This window comes from Sphaerodactylus townsendi, linkage group LG01 (genome assembly GCF_021028975.2).
Source record: "Sphaerodactylus townsendi isolate TG3544 linkage group LG01, MPM_Stown_v2.3, whole genome shotgun sequence".
NCBI lineage: Eukaryota > Metazoa > Chordata > Lepidosauria > Squamata > Sphaerodactylidae > Sphaerodactylus > Sphaerodactylus townsendi.
The window spans coordinates 71,884,037-71,907,938 of record NC_059425.1 but is presented as its reverse complement, the minus strand read 5'-3'; the positions used below and the strand labels follow the sequence as shown (position 1 = coordinate 71,907,938).

The window sequence follows — 23,902 nt, the reverse complement described above, 5'->3', positions numbered from 1 at the left end:
TTTGGTCCCTGGAAGAATGCAGCAGACTATAAATGAAAGAACAGAAAACACACAATTATAAATTAATTGTAGGAAGAACATAGGAACAAAGTTTTTCGATTACTGAATGGACACAACTAATTGTTCTGTGTTCAATTTGCCTGATAACAATATCTGTGAATCCCTATTACTATTGTGCAGTAGCATAAAATGCAAAACCCATTTTATCACTGTATCATTAATTATAAAAATATTGGAACAGTGATTAGTAGCTATATTTAGTGGGCAACATAAGCTTTGTGTATGGACTGCTGGTACTTGAGTTATTTCTGGGTTCACAGATAAAGACTATCAGTATGACAATTGGCTTAAAACTGTGTTAATGCAAAGGTCAACTAACTTCTTGTACAGCAGCCTCTAAACTTTGTTCTAGGATTGAGATCATGTGACCTGTGGGCTATTCCTTAAATTACCAGTTCTCTAACACGGTTAAATATAATGCATTACCTTTAAACAACATCTTCTGTCACTGTGTCTCCTTTAACTCTTATATAATGATAGGGTAAAATCATATATAAAATCATATATAAATTATAATGAAAATATCTATAAAATGATCCTCACCAGTTAGCCGCGTTAAGTTAATTACAACCTAACGTATCTCTTAAGCTTCAGTCTCCTGAGTGCTTCAACTTTCTATCTGAATATCTCAATGGTTCATGAATGGGTATTCTTACTGATGGTTCTGTTCAGGGAATCTACTGTCAGTTAACGAAAACTGTAACCCAGTGCTTTCTGAGACCTCTGAGGCACACTCTAGGATAGCTCTTGTATCATTAGTGTTCTGACATACTAAGTTTCCATTAGCAGCCTGGATCACATGATTTCTTGGATATGGCTGTCCTACAACTTTTAGATACCACATACAAGAGAGCCCTTTGAAACTCGGCCTTTCCGGCTTAAATTCTTGGAAAATCAAAAGTTTCAAAAAATAATAATTTTGCCTCATCTTCCTTCCTTATTAAACCTCAAGTGGGCGGTTTAAAAATGGAATGAAATAAATAAAAGTTGAGTAAGAGATGAACCATTCTATTAAGGGCATGTTGCTGTAAATCAGCAGACACTTGTACAAATCAATACCACTATCAGAATATTTCTAGTCCTGATTTTGGACTGTTAACATATATATATTTCTGCAAGTCTGTTTCAGTAAGGGCAGTCTGGTTATTTTTAGTGCACCATATGTAGTATAAGCTTTGACACAACACCTGAATTCTATTAAGGAAACTTGTGGGCATTCTTACTGAAAACTTCCTCTTGAATATCATGTTGTAAAAAAACCCCTTTCAGTCTGGCAGTCACTGATTTGTTGATGGTATTTATTGGTGTATATATTTCTGAATATAGTCTGTGACTATAGCTTTGGAATTCCATGTAACTAAATCACTGCCCACTTTTTGACATGCCCTTTGGTATTTGTTATGTTTTGACTAAACCTAATCCTAGACTAAACCTTGTCTCACCAAAAGATAGAAACTTAATTGTGACCAAACACCCCTCTTCTTCCTGTGGAATGCTCCATTTATAGGTATGACCCTGAAGAGCCATGCCCACAACAGAGCATTCTATAGGAAGAAGGGCGGTATTTGGTCAATTGAGCTTTCCAATGCCTAGAAGACCCTCCTGGATTTTGTACATTTGTCTGTGGATGCTAGTAGATATCATCAATTTGCTCTCCTTAAAGATAATTGTCACTGGGAGTTCAGGTCTGTAATTCTAGTAACCTCTTATTTTCCAATCACAAGTATCCTTAGTTTCTCTGATTTTTCAGATCACTATAGTTTCTGGCCATTAACTTCACAGCTTGGATCAGAGTCTGCAATGCTAGATCTTTATCAGGTTTTTTTAAACAATATGTTGTAGAGGTGTTTTCTTTTAAATCTCCACATAAGTTTTCATTTTCTAAGCCACGGTGTGGGGGAACAGCCCTGGAAAGCACATCATCAATGAACAAATGTTTGCCTGATATATAGGTCACAGCCAAATCACATTTTTGAAGCTCAATCATCCAGAATGTACAGCAATTCAGTTATTTGTTAAATATTGTTATATGGAACATATGATCTGTCTCCACAGCTGCTCTGTTCATAAATGTATTGGTTACATCTTCTGCAAGCAGTTGAGATACTGAAGTAACTTTCTTAGTCTTTTTTTACCTGGGCTCTGCATCAGTGACACATATGGATGTGTGTGCGACTGATTGCTGATGTACATCATGTTTTTGTAAAAACTCTGATCTTTTTTTAAGAGATCTGCTGAAATGTTCATGGGTATGTTTGAGGTATGAAACTTGTGACACTGGTTCTTGTAACAAGTGCTGTTGTATCATGTGCTGTTTTAAGACTTTCCAGGATGCCTCCTGCTCTACATCTCTTCATGGTTTTTTCCCCCATATTTTGAAATCAGCCTTGAGTTTCAGTTGTCTGTAAATGAAGTTAATCATACCAATATATCTCAACACCCTTCATTTCTATGTCCAAGAAGTGTTCTGTTCTTTATAAATTAGAGAACTTTCCCTCGCTGAGGAGGAAAGGACATCTTATCGGGTGATTCCCACCATCCAATCCGGGAGACAGGATTAATTTTCTTGCTTCCTTGTTGCTGTGGGAATCACCCCTTCTGCAATTTCAGTGTCCAGCTCCACTCACTCATCAGAGCTTAAATCCCAACACTCCTTTGCTGCCTCACAGTGAGTCAAAGGAAAGAGAGGAAGGGGAATCTGATGAAAAGGAGGAGAATATTGAACTGCATGAACCTACTACCAGGTTCTTTAAGGCAGAAGATTGTTCTGTTTACTGTTCAAGATTCTATCTGTCTTGGGGTTACAGGAGAAAATGGGAGAAGGGGGCAGGAACAGTCATCCACCTCCACAGGAAAAAGACAACATCTTAAAAAGGACAAGGAGTTTTTTCCCAGAATGAGTAACACTGAAAAAGCGTTCGCTATGCCCAAATATGTAGAAACCCATGATGAGTTTACTAATGAGACTTTTGTAGGACCCCCTTATAGACACTCTAGTGGTTGCCTTCCAGTTGGCAGGTCAGCTAGCTGAGTATGGTAACCTAAAAGACAGTTTAGATAAAAGAGCGAATTTCACTCTCCACAAGGCTTAAGAAGCCTCTGTTATGGCTATTAAGGCTTCCACAACCGCTTTCATAATGTCTCATACAGGAACCATGTAGGTTAGGAAGTTATTGCAGCTGCTCCTTCCAGATAGTAAATACATCATAGAAGGGGCTAATAGGCTGTTAAAGGCCATGAAATTTACTAAAGACATGCCCCTCAATGCCATGATTTCTTTTCTTCCAGGAGTTTATCCTCCTCTTCTGTAGCTAGTCATATTCTTTGGTTAAGGGCATGGCCAGCCGATTACTATTCAGAGGCCATTGTGTCGGCATACCCTTTCCAGTGGGATAAACTGTTTGGGGAAGCCCTAGATAAGGCGCATGTAGAATTGCGAGACAAGAAGAAGGCTCTGCCACAAACCCTCAGGTGAGGGGATAGAGAAACCAAGGGCCTTACTCCTTTCGCGCCCACTGTGCCTTATCTGAATTCAGATAAATTCCAGAAGCAACTGAAATTCCAGACCCCCATACAGGAGAGGAGGCTTTACCTTAAAGTTCTCCAGGACCTCTTTCAATAGATTAGACAAGCAGGACAGAGACAATAAGCAGTCCAAACAATTATGGGATTTCAGCACCAGTGAGGGGCCGACTTGCACTGTTTCAAGGCATCTGGATCCAGTTGCAAGCTGACAAGTGGACATCGGAGATACTCTCTCAGGACTCGGTGACAGAATTTATGCACACTCCACCAGATTGCTTTGTAGTTTCTCCAACATCCAAGAATACCAGCAAACATCTCAGGAAAACCAAGCTATCAACCGTCTTTCTCCAAATTCAAGTTATAGAACCGGTCCCATAATTGCAAAAAGGTTCAGGCATATATTCCATTTTCTTTACTGTGCCAAAGTGAAATAGAGATTGGTGAGCCATTCTTGACCTGAAGTTTGTTAATTGAAGCACTTTTGAATAAAACACTGCAGCCAATATCAGCCAACTTCAGCACCAGGAATTTCTGATGGCTATAGACTTGATGGAGGCATGCCTGTCAGAAGCACCACAGATTCCAGCACTTCTGCATAAGTGGCCATCACTTTGAATTTTGAGCTCTTCCGTTCGATCTATCAGCATCACCCAGGGTGTTTTCCAAGGTCTTGATACACGCACTTGTCAAGCTGAGGGGGGGAATACAAATACATCCTTATTGGGATTATATCCTTATACACTTCACATTGAGTGAACAATCCATGAGGGACACAAGTACCATAATACAAACCCTCCAAAGCTTTGGATTTCTGGTCAATCTGAAGAAGAGCAATCTCATGCCATCACAGAGGTTAGAACATCTAGAGGTGATGATCAATACCAAGATTAATCAGTTTGTATTCCTAGGAAAAAAGATTCAAAAGATCAAAGATCTGGTCTCAGTGGTGGTAACAAATACCTGATCTCAAACACAGACTCCATACAATTGGGGCAGATATACAACAGGTATCTTCAACAGCCGTTTCAAACATGCACCATGCAACAGATGGATATGTCTGTCTTGGTACCACTCAGGGTCAAGACCAGTCTTTGCTGGTGGACAATATAATCAAACCTCAGACACCAAAAAACATACCTGATTCTTCGACACCAGGAAGACTTCACAGATGCCACTCTGTCAGGCTTGGGGGCAACCCTGGAAGAAGAGTCAGTACAAGGCCTATGGGACCAAAAGGAATTCAGTCTGCTGGTCAGCGTGCTAGGACTGAGGACAATTTGCCTAGCTCTGATTTACTTTCAAGAACATCTACACAGATCCCACATGATCATGAGAATGAAAAGCATAGCAGCAAAAGCCTACCTGAGCAATCAAGGAGGACCAAAATTGACAGCACTTCACAAAGAGACCTATCAGATACTCACATGAGCAGAACAACACTGTCACCCATCAAGGCAGAACATAGCTGTGGGAAGGACAATATGCAAATGTATTGGCTCAGCTGAATGACAATTCAAGAAAGGGAATGATCTCTCAACAAATGACTGTTCCAGCAGAGTGGATTCATCAACTAATTTTGGACAACAGTGCTGGACCTGTTCACATCCATGGATAATCACCAGACTCCCAAGATTATTTACAAGGTTCCCTCATTGTATTTTATTTATTCAGTTTTTTCATCACCCTTCCCTGGAATGCTCAGGGCAATTTACAACCTTCATTAAAACAATTCAAGTCAACAATAAACACATCAAGAGTCCGTCTTTAAAATATATTTAAATCATCACTTATTAGAGGGAACAGATGTGCTGACATCTGAGTGGCGTAGGGGTCTACTATTTGCTTTCACACTGTTGCTGATAATCCTGAAGGTGATAAGAAAGATAAAGCAACAAAAAGCGCAGGTGATACTGGTTGCCCCTCTAGGACCAAGAAGACTGTGATTCATAGACCAGTTTCAGCTATCAGTAGAACTGCATTGGCAACTCCCCAAGTTCATAGACATGCTATCTCATGGACCGGTCCTACATCCACATCCAGAGTGGATGGCCTTGGCCACATGGATTGAGCATTGCAGATTCATGAGATTGGGGTATAGTCTAGAAGTCATCAACACGATTATGGCATCTAGGAGACCTCCCACAGCCAGGATGTACAATTTCACATGGAAGGAGTTTGTTCATTGGAACAGAAGAAAGAAGGTAGTTATTATTTGTCTCACTTTCCAGGACATACTTCAGTTCCTTCAAGAGGCAGAGACAGGGGTCTGAAGGCCTATACTGTCAAACAACAGACAGCATCCCTAGACACTGTGTTCTCTGAGTATGATGAACAGGTCATATTGCGACATTCACACATCCTACGTTTCCTGAAGGATCCACCTCCTATACATAAATTTCCCTCATGGAACTTAAACACAGTCCTCATCAAAGCACCATTCAAGCTCATCACTGAAATTCCATTGAAACAGCTCAGAATGAAGGTACTGGATCTACCTTCCTTCTGCTCCAAACCCAAATATCCTAACAAAAGAGTTTGGCACATGCTAGACGTAAGAAAATCCATTAAATACTACCTCAGCAGAACTGAAAGCATAAGAAAATCCAAGACCTTATTAATCTCCATTTCCTCTCTGAACATGGAGGCAAAAGATGTTTAGCTTGGCCTTCAGAGAATGCATTTTTGAAGCATACAGGAGTTCCAACCACGTTCCCCTACATGGAGCAACAGCACATTCACTACAGAGTTCTTCCAACAAACTAGGCCTTCAAGAAACAGGCTTCAGTGGAAGGGGTGTGCAAGGCAGCTACGTGGGCATCCCATTCAACATTCATCAGGCACTGTAAAATCAAGAAATACCAGTCTGTAGATGGCATCTTTGACCAAAAAAAAACTGTCTTCAAGCAGTATTGGAATCTAAGGATGATGACCTACCCATTCAAAGGACACAGCTCTGGAAGGTCCCAACAAGATGTTCTCCACCTCAGAGGGGAAACTGCCCATTGGACTTACTGTGAAAGGTCCTTTTCCTCTGAGGAAAGGAGAACATCTTGATCCTTCCAAAAGTCATTGTCTGTATTATTATTAAACCTTTCTGCCCCCTCTTCTGCCTCTTGAAGTTCTATGTCTATTCACTAATGGTTTGGATTCTTGACATGATTCCATTTGACTTATTTTAAACATTAGACTGCTTATGATGTTGCCAAAACTGAGGAAAGGATGCCTCCCACAGCAACAAGGAAGCAAGAAAATTAATCCTGCCTCCTTGACTGGATGGTGGGAATCACCCGATAAGATGTCCTTTCCTCAGAGAAAAAGGACCCTTTATGGTAAGTTCACCGGGCCATTTTCCCACTACCACCTGCCACTAAACATCTTTCTTTGACTGTGTCCATGGCATCTAGTCTGCAGCCGGCATCCCAACAGCAGAAATAACTGCAGTGTTCAGGACTTTCTGAATCATCAGTTATGTTTTTAGTCATGCCCCAAACTATAATGTCATCTATGGATGTGTCAGCCACAGCATGTGCATGACCTTTTGACAGAATTCAGGGGCAGATGTAGCACTGAGTTGCAAGCATATATATGTTATTCAAACAGAATATTAAATGTGCACAGTTTTGAACTGCTTCCGTTAACTTCAATTGACAAAATCCTGAAGAAGCCTCCTTTTGCACTTGACACTAACAATGCAACCTCTCAATTCTGGGCTATTTGTTGCAGAGTAACCAGCAACACTGATTTTGGTTGGTATCAGTTTTGTCTTACTGGCAGACTTATAATCATGTTCAGCTCATGTAGTAACTTGAGCAGCAGTATCTACTTTATTATCTACCTGCACTAACAAAATCCATTCCCTATCTCAAGATTTTCTTCTTGGAACCAGTTCTTCAGGTGCCACGAGATGGGTCCATTGAATACTTACTGTATTCAGGCCAGGCCTGAAATCTTCTGAGATACTGAATAGCTGCTTTGCTAGGCAACGCTTTTTATCAGAAAATTTTCAGTGAGGAGTTTGGCTGTAAAGATATATGAAGGGGAGAACTTACTTTAAAAATACGTTTTCCTGTTCTGGGCTTCTGTACACACACTAATGCATACTCCAAGATGATAGATATTAGGCAACCTAGCCAGCAGCACATCTGAAAATATTACCTATAAAAATTCTTTATGACTTCCTGCTGGGATGGCTGTAAGTGAAACACAGTGGTTAGATTTATTTACAGTTCCAGCTATCTCTCTTCTACCCCCACCAACACTAGTTTTCTAATGTAGCTCAGATTAGTGTCATTTATCAGAGCTAATTATACAGCAGATGGAGCTTTTCTGATTGATGATGGTCTCAATGTGGAAGGTTTTTTCCCATAATGAAGAATGCCCAAACTTTAAATGTCTTTTTTGATTTTAATTTAAGAGTGGCTTTCCCCCATTATTTATTTTGTTTTGTAGAGAGTTCTGTAATGTGAATACTGCTTTCATTATAGCAGTGTTCCTTAAGATTGATATTTTTGAGTACAGTGTACAGCTGGGTGTTTTATGGAATGGATTTCTTTGTATTTCACTGAAAACCAGTGTGAGAGATCATTAAGTTAATTCCTACCAAAATACGAATGGATTAGATGAGTGTCTTTAAAAATCAGACACAATCCTTAGTGACTTTTTTCCTTCCCCTCTAAAACAACTCATCAAGTTGCTGGCCATTGTTAATTACCCTGCAGGATAAACAGACCATAAGTAAGCCATTTTATTCATCATATTGCAATAAGGAACTATCATGTTAATGCTATTGAATGGGAAAAAATTTAAGTAACTTATTTCTGAATAGTGAAAATATTCTGGAAGGAGAAAAGTCCTATCATTATGTTTTGCAGCCGTTTGATCTAGAAGGATATTGAATGTGACTGCATGCCCTTTTGTAATTTTGCTAATCCTTCCTGTGAGTTAAAAGTATCTTTCAGTGATTCTTGCATTACAGTTTTATTTCCTACAGAATATCTGAAGTGCTACTTTATTCCTATTAATTCTTATTTAAATTTTGACCAGTTGCTGATTTTGCACTGAGAGGTAATGTTGTTTTCAACTTGCTCCCAAAAGTGGCCAAATAGGCCTCTTCTTAATGTCAAATAGCTCAAAGGCCATTCTGACACACATACCTTTGTTCAGACCATTTGGCTTGGGAGGCATTTTCCCCTCCTTGATCTTAAGGTTTCAGTTGGGAGTAAAAGTACCCTTGAAGTGAAAATGAAATTCTTCCTCCCTTAACTTGATCAGATTTAGGACTATTTTCACATCCAAATATTCCTGTGAGTTCACTGCTGTTGTCCTGAAAAACATTCTTTAATTGCTGTTGATATAAATTTTCTTGTGTTCAGGTGTTTAGTATTCAAATATACTTTTTTCTGGTATCTCCTTTCTTCCTACTAGTCCTTTTTTTTTTCAGGGCATGTTGACATTAATGATTTCACCAGCTCTCCAATACATTTTGGCTATACTGTCTTTAGTTGATTTGTTGTGCTTCCTAGCAGGTGACTGCCTGCAAAACATTGATCATACAGATAGAAGAGAGAGAGCTGAGATATTTTCTCTCTTAAGCACTCCTTCAGAATGTGCTTATTAGAGTAGGAAAGTCTTGTGTACTTTATTAAAAGGTCATGCCATCTACTAGAACAATTTCATTTAGTCTAAGCCTTTCATCCCCTTCTCTGTGGCTGTCACATTGTTTTCCTTTTTTCTATGCAATTGCCACTAGAAGCTGACATGGCACAGGTTTAAGTGAAATCTGAATTGTAATATGACATGAAAAATGTCAGTGTGAAAAATATGACTTTGGCAGTTGGTTCAGGTTTGATATTTCTGCACTCTGTACTGCAGCGGACCTTTTATTTTTATATGTGCTTAACTATTTCCTAAACTCAGCAGACTGGTCAACAGTGTGGTTGTGTGAAAAACTATTAAAATTCCTGGTTTTGCATATGTTAATAAAGGATGCAGTTTAATAAAAGATGCACTACTTATCTGTAGTGGTACATTTGCATAGTTCTAAGTAGAAAATAATGTTACAATTGCCCAGAATGTTCACCTGAACACGCAATATTGATCTTAATGTTTTGCTTTCTAACTTAATGCTTGTGATGGAAGAGTCCTCTTAAGCCACTGAACATCTGTAGCTCTTTAGCAGTAGTGAGTCTTCAACCCTTTTAAAATTTATAGTCAGGTTAGAGCCTATTCACTACAAATTCTATCTGAAGATGTTTAGGAGGAGGAAAAAACAGTTCTGGCAGTCCACTCCCAGTAAAAACCCTGTAGAGCTTCAAAAGCTACTTATCTGCTGGTGTCAGAAAAGTGTTGCAGCTGCTAAAAGGGATAGATTCATAGTAATGGTAGCAAATATGTTTTTCACTTTTATAATTGTTGCTTCTTATAGGGGACTGTAAGCATAAACTTCAGTGGAGATATCCAAACTCTAAGGGAAGGGTGAACTCAATGAGGGAGTACCATTGACCATGGTTTGCTGTATTTTTTGGAAGAAAAACTATTTCATATTTCATATTCTTTGCAAGGAACACTATTGGAAGCAAACAAATCTGTTGATATAAAGTATGAATTGGTTCTGACAAAGACAATCTGTGCCTTTCCCCATTAAATTAAGAAAGAGAAATCCAGCTGGAAAACTTTCAAAAGTTGGACATAGCCTAAAAGAACAAAAGAACTAAAGGATGCAAAGATGGGGTGTTGGGTTAAGATAGTGGCTTAAATTCTCATTTCTTGAGCATCTACATGGGTCTATACATGACAGTGGTTATGAAACTGGAGATGGTTATGACAGCCCTGTTAAGCTTTCTGTTTAGGGCATAGTGTTTGTATTTGTACATTATATAGCCTTTTAAAACAGGGACCTGGTTTTAAATAAGGGAGCATTGTATCCACATTACAGATGGAAACAGTAATGCAAAATGAATTGTGTTGAAAAAGTTGCCTTGATCTTGGTACCCTCTTTTAATATATTCCTTGCAGGAAGCAAATGCAGTTTGGAAACTCGCTGAAAAAATTAGCATTGACAATGAAAGATTAGTCAATCAATTAGGTAAAATTAATGATGGTGTAGCCAGATGCTGAATCTTATGCAAATAAGTAGTTTTCATGCAATGAGAGAACACTGTCTCTGTAGACATCTATAACCGATTAACTCCTCTCTAGTTTTTATCTTTTATGTGTTTATAGTTCTAATTCATGGCTCTTTTCAACCTTGATTATATAGTTAAATTACGCATGTCTCTTCCAATTAAACATGTCCATGGCTAGATACAGAGTTTAGGCAAGATTCCTAAAATGCCAGTTCCTTCAGCACCTTTGTGGTACCTTTCTAAAGCTTCATGTACAATCTCCATGCTGATAGCTCTCAGTGATTTTTCCCAATGTAACTATTTTAAGTTCATGAAAAATCTTTGAGTTCCTAACTTGGAAGTACACGAAGGTCTTTTGCAATAGTTTATTGTAGATATTTAAGCATCCCCTTTCTTAGAATGGGTGTATTCTATGGTGCTTTGGCATTAGCACCCCAGCAGCAATAGACACAATCATAGGAAGTATTCATAGAACAGGAACTATTTCCACTATGTTTACAGAGTTGTGGCTGTATCTTTCCTCTGAAGGTATTCAGATGCAGACTTCTGGTAATCATTTGGGATCCTTAAGTAAGCCACACTGAGCTTTCAATAGAGGGCAGGTTTCTTCAGAAATTTTTACTGAAATCTTTCAGAAATATAGTCAAGAGAATAATTTTAAATCTTTTTTCCTTCAACTGTTCCAAATTTCTAAGGGTGTCAAATTGGTATATTATTTAGCATGAATACAAAGAAAATTGAAATAATTGATTAATGAACCTGCTTGTAAAATGATGGTACCAGGGACGATGATAAAATTCATGGAATTTTACATAAATGTATTGGTGTATGCTTTACTTCTAATTTAGATGCCCAACACTGTTTGTATGAATATGAGATTTAGTATAACAGCATGTCTAATCCTGCAAAGGTAAAATCATCAAGGATATTATGATGTGAGTGAAATTGACAAGGTATTTAATAAAGGATGATGCATTTCTAATTAGTTCACACACAGTGACTGTAGTTTGAAATTAATTGTAGTGTTATGTAAATGTCATGTTAATTAAGAGAGAATATTGCAAGTACAATAAATCTGCAAAAAGTTACCTATTTTGTTAATATTCATGCAAAGTTACAAGAAACTGCTGGCAAAGTGATTATTGACCTACATCATCTTTTAGCTCACTGTTTGACAACTTATTTTCATAATTAATGTAGATTTCCTTTTTTCACTGAGAGCTTTAGAGAACTGTTCTCACAGCAGTATACAAACAGTAAATCTATGCTGAATTCTAGGCATGGTATCAGCATTCATGCAACTGCCTCAGCATATGATACCCTCAGCTGGAACTTGTCACAGACAGATTCCAAACCACCATTGCCCCATGCTGAGAGGGCCATGGGAATGAACCTGTGATGGGGAACATTTGTATTCATATTCTAGATACAGTTGTTGAAACTGTGATTCTGTGTCAGTTTAGGACATGGTGTCCTACAGCGTTGAAATAATGCCAGGCTTCTCAAAGTGTAAGGTAAGTCTCTTTATTGAGACCCAGCATGATACAGTGGTTTGAGTCTGAACTTTTTAGAATTAGCCACTTAGCCATGAATCACACTGAGGTCTTTTGCAGCTGAGCAAACTTGCATGATAGTGTGGGGGAGAAAATTTGAAGAAGAGTAAACCAAACATATCACCCAATTTTACTGATGAGACACAGACATTTGACTGCCATAGACTATGTTTGTAGGCTTCTTTGTTTCTCCAAAAACTGTGTGCTTAATCTTACAAGAGCCAAAAATACAACCTTCTTGTCTATACCCATTCTTTCTTGCCAGACTAAAGAGGTCACCCTGCCTGCTATGTTGGCCATGGCTTCTTTCCTAGAGACAGGCATAGCACTTTGTCTCTTGCTCATTGTGCACAAAAGGTGTTGAATTTTAGTACATAGTGACAATGAAAATAACACAAGCAAACTTAGTCACACAGTATAACTCACTAAAATCAACTAGTTGTGGGTTTTCCAGGCTGTGTGGCCATAGTCTGGTAGACCTTGATCCTAACGTTTCGCCTGCAACTGTGGCTGGCATCTTCAGATGAATATCACAGAAAGAAGTTTTTCTGTTACACACTGTGTCCAGTTACACACAGTAACAGACTTCTCTGTGTGATAGATGCCAGCCATAGCTATAGGCGAAACGTTAGGAACAAGATCTGAAGATGCCAGCCACAGTTATAGGCGAAACGTTAGGAACAAGATCTACCAGACCATAGCCACACAGCCCGGAAAACCCACAACAACCAGTTGAATCCAACTTTGAAAGCATTCGACAATTCACTTAAATCAGTTTCATTCAGATTGATTTTTATTATCTGCTAACTTCATGGCAAACATAACAAAACATAAAAACTTGTGCTTAGCTGCTTTTCAGGGAACATTGCATGTTACATATAAGGAGACAGTATGCAAAACTTTTTAAAATTTTCTATTAATCATACAAATTGATAAAGTTGTATATTAGAGGATAAAATTAAAAACCCAAATGTCTTTTTTTCTGTCTAAATCTGCAATTATTGTAACCAAGTATTTTATTCACAATAGGTAGTGGTATCAGATTCTTGCTTGTTCAGTAATCAGATCAATTTAGTCTATTGTACAAAGGCTGGAATGTGTTTAGTTATATTTCATTTCTAAGACTGAGATGGTAATATAGAACTACTTCTTGACTCTGAATAAGACAAAATGTTGGCAGAATCATAGAAAATTAATGTTGATCTGTTCTTGACAAAATATTTGTGTTTGTGTATGTGTGTAAATGTTCGTTTGTTCAAAATCTTAAATCTCCAAAAGCTGTTCACCGATTAGTTTGAAATTTTGACACAACGTTGCATTCGAAAATGCGCGTGTTTTTATATACCTACTATATACTATGATACAGGTGTCACACCTGTGACAGGTAAAACCATGCTTTTTCTTAAAAACAGTGCCATCTGGTGGACGTTACAGTAACACATGCTATACTTACTACTTGACGATTCCATCTCAATGTTTCTGACTTACGATCCATGTACAGTTCCCCAATTTCCACTTTTACGCTTCCACTTCAATGTCTCCGATTGCATTGTTACAGTTATTTTTCATAAATCCTGATGTTGCCTGTGCTCTGGTTGCCTGTGGTCATATTCGTTTAGGACTATATTCTAACCAGGACAGTTTTCTTAACATCTACACCTCAACTGACCATATTACACAATTTTCTCTGACACACAGTATAATCACAAATCTTCCTTTTGAAGCCTTACCAATGCAGACTGGGAAATCTGGCAGGGAGAGGTCAAACAGGCACAATGAATGCAAACGGTTATCTGTTTCAAACTCCACGGAGACCTGCAGCTTCTCGATATCTCTCAGATAATAAGTTTTCGCCCACCTGGTCAGGAAGCCCACCGTCCCCAACTGTGTTTCTTTCAGGCTCCCCAAGCTGTAGCTGGGGAAATCTGGGGAGTAGAAGCACCACGGGACCCCCCCTCGCGTTGCCCGAGGCCCGGTCGGTTTCAACAACGCAACATCCTCGCTTCTCACAAAGTTCTTTCATGACCACCGTGCAATTTAGTTACGTCAACAGAGGATTCCAACAGATATCCCATTTCAATTTCACAGATTGCAATTCCCAATTCAATTGCCATTGGCAATCAACATCAGCAAAGCAAAGCTCAGGCCCAATCTTTACATTTCTGCAGTTTAGATCTAGACACTTTTCACGTGGTCAATTATATGTCGCGTGTCCCACATTCGGCAATCCACCCAATCTCTACATCTGCATAGACAATGCGACAATAAGAAATATTGCATACCCACAAGCATTGTTAAATTTTATGCCCTAAGGTTATAGTCAGTTGTCATAGCTGCAACATAGTATTATTACTATTTGCATTTGCTGTCTATTTATTTTATGTCAAGTAGACGTGTGTGTGTGTGTGTGTGTGTGTGTGGTGTGTATTACAGTGATGCAACAAACAATTTTTGGGTTGTTGTTTTAATAAGGTCTGTTAAGAATTGCTTATCAAGTATTTTCCACCAGTTTTGAGACATGCATAATTTAACTGACAATAAAGCTGTTTCAGAAATAATTCAAGTAGTAATATACTATCCCAAATTATGAGATTCAAAGAATTTCTTAGTGTTATCCAAGGAGTTGCTCCTCCCCCTTTTTTGATTGGCAAGTCACAGCTGATCTATGGCAACCCATAGAGCAGTGGTTCTCAACCTGTGGGTCGAAACCCCTGCATCAGTGTTCTCTATCTGTAAAATGGATAAATGTTAGGGTTAGGGGTCACCACAACATAAGGAACTGTATTAAAGGGTCACGACATTAGGAAGGTTGAGAACCACTGCCATAGAGTTTTCAAGGAAAGAAATTTTTAGAGTTGGTTTGACATTGTCTACCTCTGCTTCATACCCCTGGTATTCCAAATACTAGCCAGGGCTGACCCTGCTTAACTTCCGAGACCCAACTGTGATGAGGGCAAAGACCTCACTGTTTCTGATGTACAGTAGTGGCATATTAATTTGTGTGTGTGAAGTGCTGTCAAGTCTCAGCCAACTTACGGTGACCTTGTAGAACTTACGGTGACCTTGTAGAATTTTCAAGAGCAGTTTGCCTTTGCCTGCCTCTGCATAGCAATCCTGGAACTCCTTGGTGGTGTCCATCCCAATACTAACCATGGTTGACCCTGCTTAGCCTGGGCCATCTGGGTGAGGACAGGTTTGTGCTAGTCCAGTGGAAAAATTTTCCCCTCCTCACCCCACAAAAAAACCCCTTACATCCCAGATTCCTGAAGAAACTCATTTCAGTTTCAAAACAATTTGACCTTAACCAGAAGGGAACAAGTCTAAAGGCCTCTTTGGCTCAAAGACCTAAATCCTTGGGTAGCAAAGAAGAATAAAAAAATAAAGAATGAGGAAAGAATAGAAAATGGCTTTGTTATTTCCATTGATCTGGTTCATCCATTAAATTTGTATGTGGGCAATGCAAGTTCTCATTAGCTATGCATCATGGAATTAACCCCTGTTGCATAGAAAAGCAAAAGTATTCTTTTTTGGAACTGACTCATTCTTCTGTTTCTAGGTGGGCCATGCACAGATACAGCTCATGTCTCCTTAACTACACCAACCAAAAGATCTTGCGATTCAGGTAAAATTTTAATAGCAATCTGTGTATTCTAGGAGAAACCAATATTTAAGTCTGAAAATTAGAATGAACCTTGTTGAGTTGTGATCCTGAATATGGTTTTGTATTTGGCTATGTAGAATATAGAGAAACCCTGGGATCTGCTGATTATAAGTCAGCTAATTTAAAGAGGGGTTTTCACTAACTCTGTGCAAAAATTAAAAAGTAAAATCTGTCCCATTAACTCACAGTTAAGATTATCAGAATTTTACATCCCTTCCCAAGTACAAGAGAAAACGTAAAACCATTTTATAACAGTTTTTAAATATTAATACAATCTAGGGAGGTGTGTTAAAATTCATCTTTGTGATTGCAAGAAAACTTGCTGGAGTTGTGAATGGAACAAAAATGAACTAACAGATTAACATGTGCGTTCTCTGTTTATAGGACTGCAGCATATGTCTTTTCAAAACATTTTAATTCTTGCCTTTATCATAAAAACATCATAAGTGGCTAACAGAGAGTCAAAATAACATTCGGTATAAATTGAAAACTGAAACAAGAAATCCTTAAAATCAACTGAAACAACAGATAGATGTTCGGTTTTATTTTCATTGCTACACCTAATCAGTAATGGGGGGAATTGTTTTGGCATCAAAGGAATAAAAGTGGAACTATACTAGTGTCTTTGGGAAATATTATATTATAACAGAGGTGCTACCACATTAAAGACCCTGTCTCTGGTTGCATTCTACCTGATCCCTGGATGAAGGGGCACCTGTAAACATGGTCTAATTGTAGAGAGTAGGCAGTTTCATAGGAGAGAATGGAGAGCTTGGAGATACCCTGGTTCTCACCAGTTGAAGTAGAACTTTGGACTGTACTTTGAAACTATCTGAGAGCAACTGAAGATGTTGCTATATTTGGTGGTTGTGGGTTTTCTGGGCTGTGTGCCCATAGTCTGTTAGATCTTGTTCCTAACGTTTCGCCTGCATCTCTGCCTGGCATCTTCAGAGGTGTATCACAGAGGGAAGCGTGTTATACACTGTGTCCAGTGAGAAGGGAATGTTTAGTGGGATATATATGGTCCATGTCCATTGGTGGGAAACCAATCAATAAGTGTTTGGGGGGAACTTGCTATGCAAAGGTGTGGTTGACTGGATTGTATTGTGTGTGGGGTTTTCAGACCATTTACATTCGTATTTGCATTCCTGTAGTAGCAAGAGTAGTAGTGAATGCAGATCTTGTGCCTGGGTGGAATTCATTGTCCATGAATCTAGCATGCTCTTGGCCTTTGATTCTGGTGTTTTTAAGTACTTGTAGCCAAGTTTTGTTAATTCTCAGAGTCTCTTCTTGTTGAAGTTGTCTTGGTGTGTGAGGATTTCAATAGCCTCCCTGTGTAGTTTGACATAGTAACCGTCCGAGTTGTCCAGAATTTCAGTGTTTTCAAATAAAATGTTATGTCCAGTTTTGTTTAGAGCATGTTCTGCTACTGCAGAATTTTCGGAATGGTTAAGCCACCACTGTCTTTCATGCTCTTTAATATGAGTCTGAATGCTGCATTTTGTAATTGTTATGTAGACCTTTCCACAGCTGCAGGGTATGCAATAGACCCCTGCAGAAGTGAGGAGGTCTCTCTTGTCCTTTGCTGAACATAGCATCTGCTGTATTTTTCTGGTAGGTTTGAAGATTTTTTGTAGGTTATGTTTTTTTCATCAGTTTCCCTATTTGATCTGTGATTCCCTTGCTGTATGGTAGAAATATTTTTCCTGTGGAGGGGGGCTGTTTCTCCTCAGTCCTCTGGGTTTCTCTTGGTCTTAAAGCTCTTCTGATTTCTGTTGTGGAATAGCCAATTGCCTGCAGAGCTCAGTCTAATGATTGATTTCATGAAGGAGGAGGTGAGGTTCACAGATTCGTTTTGCGCAATCTGTCAAAGTTTTGATCTCTTTTCTGTTGTGGGTGGTGGTTGGAGTTTTTATGTAAATATCAGCCTGTGTGTGTTGGTTTTCTGTATACTTTGTGGCCTAATTGATGGTTGGGTTTGCGAAAGACGAAGACATCTGAAAAAAGGCAGTTTTCCTTCTTTTTCCATTCCCATGGTAAATTGGATGTTTAGGTGGATGTCGTTGAGGTGATCCAGAAAATTCAGGAGTTCTTCAGATTGTAAGAGTGTCATCCACAAATCGGAACCAAGTTGTGGGTTTTCTGGGTGCTGTTTCAAGGGCTTGTTTCTCAAAACTTTCCATGTAAAAGTTGGTTATCACCAAACTGAGGGGGCTTCCCATAGCTACCCCATCTGTCTGCTCATAATAATCATTGTCCCACAAAACCTGGGAAACCCACAACAACCGGTTGAATCCGATCGTGAAAAGCCTTCGACAATACATTGTTGCTATATTGTCTAGACCTGACTTAATTGAAAATGTACTGTAGTAGGATTTTGTAGTCATCTCTATCCTTCCTTCCAAGACTTGGGTATTTTTCAGTGTTCCAGGATAGTAAAGGAGGAGCCATCTGGAGCAACCTTTGCTCCATGAAAGAGATGAGCTGACAGTTAATTGTCAGTTCCCTGGCTGTGTATCCATTTCATAAAGAAAAGATTTTCTTTTAGTTAGTGTCTCATGGAGGGGTAAATCACTCCTTGAAGGGATGGACCATCTCATTTGCACCCAGAAGACCCCATAGTCATTCCCCAGCCTTCCCAGTTAAAAGAATTAGTTAATGAGAAAGACCTAATCACGAGGCCCTGAAGAGCTGCTGCCCGTCTAAGAAGACAAAACTGACCTTGATAGGCCGATGACCTGACCAAAGGGAATTTCATGAATCCTTTCTGCTGCAACAAATCCATCCATTATTTTGTGATTTGAGTAGTCTAGTATTAGAAATGTCTTTCTTTCAAAACTAAATGAAGTCTGATTTCAAGGTGTTGTATTTGTGTTGGGTCTCAAGCTTATGGCTTTGTATAAAGAAAAGTAGGTTTTTTCTTCAGAAGGAAGAATATACCTCTTTTTTTGCCCCTCATTTTTTCAGTACAGCTTCTCTCCACCAGATTTTGTTTTCCTTACAAAATTGTAGCTGTGCATTTACCTCCAATCCCCTCCAAAACTGCTTTTGTTCCTAAACAGAGCTTGTTCCATGAACATTCATTTCATTTCATTTATTGGACTTCTAAACCGCCCTCCCCCTAAGGGCTCAGGGCAATGAACAACAGTAGTATAAAATACAGCTTAAAACATAATGTAAAACAACTGAATCATCAATAAAACCAGGAACCATATCGCGTCAGATGGCATCATATCCCTCCCCCCTCCCCACCCTTGTGCCCATGGGAGGCCAGATGGAATGGCAGCGATGTCCTTAACCAGGCTTTCCAAGTGCCTGGTGGAACAGGTCTGTCTTGCAGGCCCTGCGGAAACTCTGCAGGTCCTGCAGGGCCCTGATCTCCCTCGAAAGCCTGTTCCACTAACCCTAACCCTTGTTCCACTAACCCTAACCCTTGTAGAGGCCAGCCTTATTGCTTTAGGGCCAGGGATCACCAACAGGTCCTCCTCCGAAGAACCTTAGTTATGTGTGCATGCAAGTTTTTTCCTGTTACGGCTAGGGTAATACCTCAGTTGCAGCTACCTCTTGCAAGATTAATAGTTCCAGCCAGACAACGAATATGTCTATATGCTTTTCTTGGAAAAATTCCCAACTTCAGTTATTGGCGACACCAGTTAAAAAATCTCAGCAAGTCAGTGTTGAGAGAAATCTTCTGCTTAACACCTGGGAGAACTGCTTCCAGTAAGACAAGGCAAAACTGAGCTATGGGGACCGATCCCTGTATAAACCAGCTACATCTGTTTATATATGTTCAGCACAATTTTGTTAAATGTGTGTGATATAGTCCCACTGTAGTGAGCAAGGCTGATTGGCTAACTCCTGAGTTGAGTTTTCTGAATTTAGGGGCAGCATGGCCTACAGCCATTAATTCTTCTAAAGATGATAGATTGCTTGGAAATCCTAGAAAATAAGTATGTAGAAATACCAAATCCAGCCACTGGTTCTTGGCTGCATATTAAACTTCCTCTTTCATATATATACTAGCAGGGCACCCGTACTTTGCTACGCATACTTCATCACAGGTTCTCTATGATTTTCAGGGTGACATTCAACATACGTCATCACAGCCTGTCTGTAAACTTCGGGGTGACATTCAGCATACTTCATCACAGCCTCTCCATTAACTTCGGAGTGACATTCAGCATAACTCATCACAGCCTATCTGTGAACTTCGGGGTGACATTCAGCATACTTTTTCACAGCCTCTTTATGAACAACTGGGTTGTTTTTCGCATATTTTGCAGCAGCTTCCTGTAGTTGTCTTTTTCTAATCGAATCTGTAAATCACTTTCTGCATGTAATCCCTCTCCTCCCTTTAGCTGTTTCAACAGAAAGAACAGGTTCGAAAGCGGTGAGGAGGTCGGTGGTAGAATCCAGTTGGGCCACCATTGGCTCAATTTTCTTTGTTGTTTGGTGGGCATTATCAGAACTTGTCGATTCGACACATGGAAGTAGAGCGTCAAAGTGCCCTTCATTAAAATCTCCTGTGAAACTAATCATTTTTACTCCCCTTTAGATTGGCATCCTTTAGCTTGGCAAGCAGGCTTTTAACTGTCACCTTTAGAATGTTCGTGCAGATGCTCAGAGTGCAACAGTAACGCAGATGGCCAGAGTTCAACAGTAAATGTGTCATAACTCGAGTAAAACTAAATATTTTGAAAAATCCTTTCTTAGCACTAAACCACATAATGAACCAGTATGCCAAATTTCAACATTGTAGGTTCGGTGTTTTTTGAATTCTTTTGATGAGTCAGTCAGTCAGTCAGTCAGTGGTATTTTGCGTTTATTTATTTATTTATTTATTTATTTATTGTTTAAACTTTTATACCGCCCCATCCCCGAAGGGCTCTAGAATATAGATAAATAAATATAACAGAATATAGATATATTAATGATGTGTGAGATGTCCAACAAGAAGAAAAAGCTCTGTTCTTGCAATTAATTAGAAGTCTGTTGCTCTGCAGTGGTAAAGTGTCTGTGCTACCAATGTAAAAAAGGTTAGGCTTTTATTATTTTAAAAAAAATTTTAGATGGTTTGTTTACTCTTAGTTTAATCTCTCAAGGTGCTCTTTAGTGCCTTAATCTGGTGGAGTGTTCACTCAAGTATGAATCCAGCCATCCTAGAGCCTTCTCACTGGATGATAGAAGACTCACAAAGGTACACTGTACATTATCAGTCCTGGCAGTGACAGTGCCCATTAATGACACATTTTTGCCCTCCTCAATTCTCAACTGTACTAATAGAACAGCACATCAAGCAAGGTTGTAAATAAAAGTTATTACCTAATAGGTGAGCAGTGAACTGGAACGTACAGGAGCTGAGGCGCAGAGAGGCCTTATTACTGCTCATCAGCAATTATAAACAGGATAAAGTGTCTAGGACTTGCACTGACACAGCAAAGGCTAATAGAGGCTTGAAGATAATGTACCAGAATCCCTTGATGGATGTTGATGGAATCTTAGTGTCTCAGTTTTGCTGCCTATTTCTGATATCAATTGTATTATCTTTTCTATATTGCTGCATCTCTTGGGAAAGACAGTTCAGTTCCCTGTCCGGATGAAATATGGAGATCCTTGGCATACTTTTCATTGGTTCTCTTAGGCTGGAATATAAAGGAATTGGAAAATGGCCATGATTTCAACATAAAATGCCTTATTCTAAGATATGGCATCTTGCATCATGAGCAGAGAGGAGTAGCAGAGGAGAGTAGAGAGGAGTAGCAGAGGAGAGGAGTAGCAGGGAGAGGAGAAGTGGAACAGACAGCACTAGGTGAGCTCCAGTTTTTCTTTTTGGAAGCAGCTGAGAGGAGTAGCAGTGAAGAGGAGAAGTGGAGCAAACAGCACTAGGTGAGCTCTCGGGGTTTTTTTTCGGAGGGCTTTTCTCAAAACCAAATCTTTTAACAGTGTGTTTTTGGCAGGGGCTTTTTTCTTGTTTTCTTTGTTCTGGCTGTGTGCTTGCTCCAGGCTTCTGAGAGGTGAGGCTTGCTAAGAGGCGGGGTTTCCTATTAGCTCTGTTGCTCACTCTCTGGAAGAAGCGGCACGTGCCTAATGGTGCACGCAGGTGTTTTGCTGAATAAGGACATACTTTGAGGAATTGTAGAAGGTACAAAAAGCTCGGGGGGGGGGGAGGCACTCATTAAAAGTTTAATATTTGAATATCTAAACAGAGTTAGATATGAAGGCAGGAAGCTAGCAGGGATGTGGAGGCTTTCCATTGTTTTTCACTGAGTGTCACATGAACAACTATCTACCACTAGGGCACAGGTCATGGGTGTCCCCTCGCTGCAATGAGCTCCTGGCACTCAGGGAAAATGTGCATTCTCTTGAAGCCAAAGTGTGAGACCTGGAGGAGCTGAGAGAAGCAGAGAGGGTGACAGATGAGGCTTTCAGAGACCTAACAGCCGGGTCCCACTCCCAGGGTGACATCTCTTCAGTTGTCATGGAGAATGAGAGTCTGGGGGATGGAGGGTGCCAGTCTGAGGTGGTGGAAGATGCTCCCTTAGATGGGACCCCTTCCTTAGCCGGTGATCAGCTATCCTCTTGCACCGAGGATAACCCTCATGGAGATAGGGGGCGCCTCATAGTAGGTGATTCGATCATTAGGAATGTAGAGAGTTGGGTTGTGAGAGGCATGATGACCGCATGGTGACTTGCCTGCCTGGTGTGAAGGTTGCAGATATCACGCTTCATCTAGTTAGGCTGTTAGACAATGCTGGGGTGGAATCAGCAGTTGTGGTACACTTGTGCACCAATGACATTGGGAAATATAGCCGGGAGGTTCTGGAGGCTAAATTTAGGTTGCTAGGTAACAGGTTGAAGTCCAGGACCACCACCTCAGGTGGCATTCTCAGAAATGCTACATGTTCCACAAGCATTCCACAAGCATGCCTTTCCAAACACTGGGGAAACTCTCAGACACAAGTCTTTTTCCAATAGCCCTAGGCAAATCAAGCCTAGGGTGGAGGAACCGTGATGCATTTAGGATATTTTTAAAAGCACACCAAGGTCTTTTCTAGAACTGCTTTTATTTTTATGTTCCTGTTGCATTTTTGTGGGAAGTCAAGTGCTGTGATAACATGTGAAGGAAAAACCGCAGATCAGATGACTGCTCCACCAATTTAGCTTTCCTGAAGTTTTCCCACCCCTTGCACTGCATTCTTACTTAGGATTGCCTTCCTTGACTACCTTTTTATTTCTATTTTGTGGGGGGGGGGGTTATTGGGTTTTGGAAAGCGAAAGTTTCATTTCCCTCTTCCCCCCCACACACCCCCTTCCCCCACCATGCCCCCAGTGTGATAATAGTGTAATTATTTCTGGGAGATTATTAACATTAAACCTAAAACCTAGTTTTGGGGAAGCAATGTAGGTAACCCTATTTAGCGCTGTTAAACCCCACTAATTTTCATGGGAAGAACTAAAGTGCGATTCTTTACCTGGGAGTAAGCTCAGTTGCTGGCAATGGGGCTTACTTCTGAGTAAACCCTCCTAGGGACATGATTCACCCGTTCGAAGTGTTGCACAGTTGCTTCACCAAGCTTACTCCCGAGTAACGCGCACCTCAGAGCCAACCTTTTTTCTAAACTAAAACCTCAGTATTCAAGTGAAATTGCCGTGTTGGCACTTTGTGATAAATAAGGGGGGTTTGAGTTGCAATTTGGGCACTCAGTCTCAAAAAGGTTCGCCATCACTGACCTATAATAAACCTAATAATAAACTTGAAAGTGCTATAATAGGAAATGATCAGGTAACTTGATCTGGATCCTTAATTAAGTCAGCAGAATCTGGAGCCTCAAAGAGAAATTAACAGACAGCACTACAGTGATACATAGTCCTGTGTGGCCTCTTGAGTACAAGTTAGCAAGACAGTTGGCATTGCAGTTTGGAGGATACTTCATATCATGGCTAACCAGAAAATATTAGATTTCATCTCTCCTGTTCAG

At 39.8% G+C, this 23,902-nt stretch overlaps 1 protein-coding gene across 2 annotated transcripts in view; it reads left to right on the top strand.

The window, feature by feature from the left end:
• ZFAND3 (zinc finger AN1-type containing 3) overlaps positions 1-23,902 on the top strand; it is a 202,011-nt gene that overhangs the window by 118,113 nt on the left and 59,996 nt on the right. Inside the window, exon 5 of one of the 2 annotated variants that reach the window (XM_048518737.1) lies at positions 15,819-15,884. The exons of the other annotated variant lie outside the window; for it this stretch is intronic. Within the exon in view, the coding sequence (XP_048374694.1) occupies positions 15,819-15,884 (66 nt within the window). The remainder of the gene's footprint in view (positions 1-15,818; positions 15,885-23,902) is intronic. 2 annotated transcript variants of the gene reach the window in all.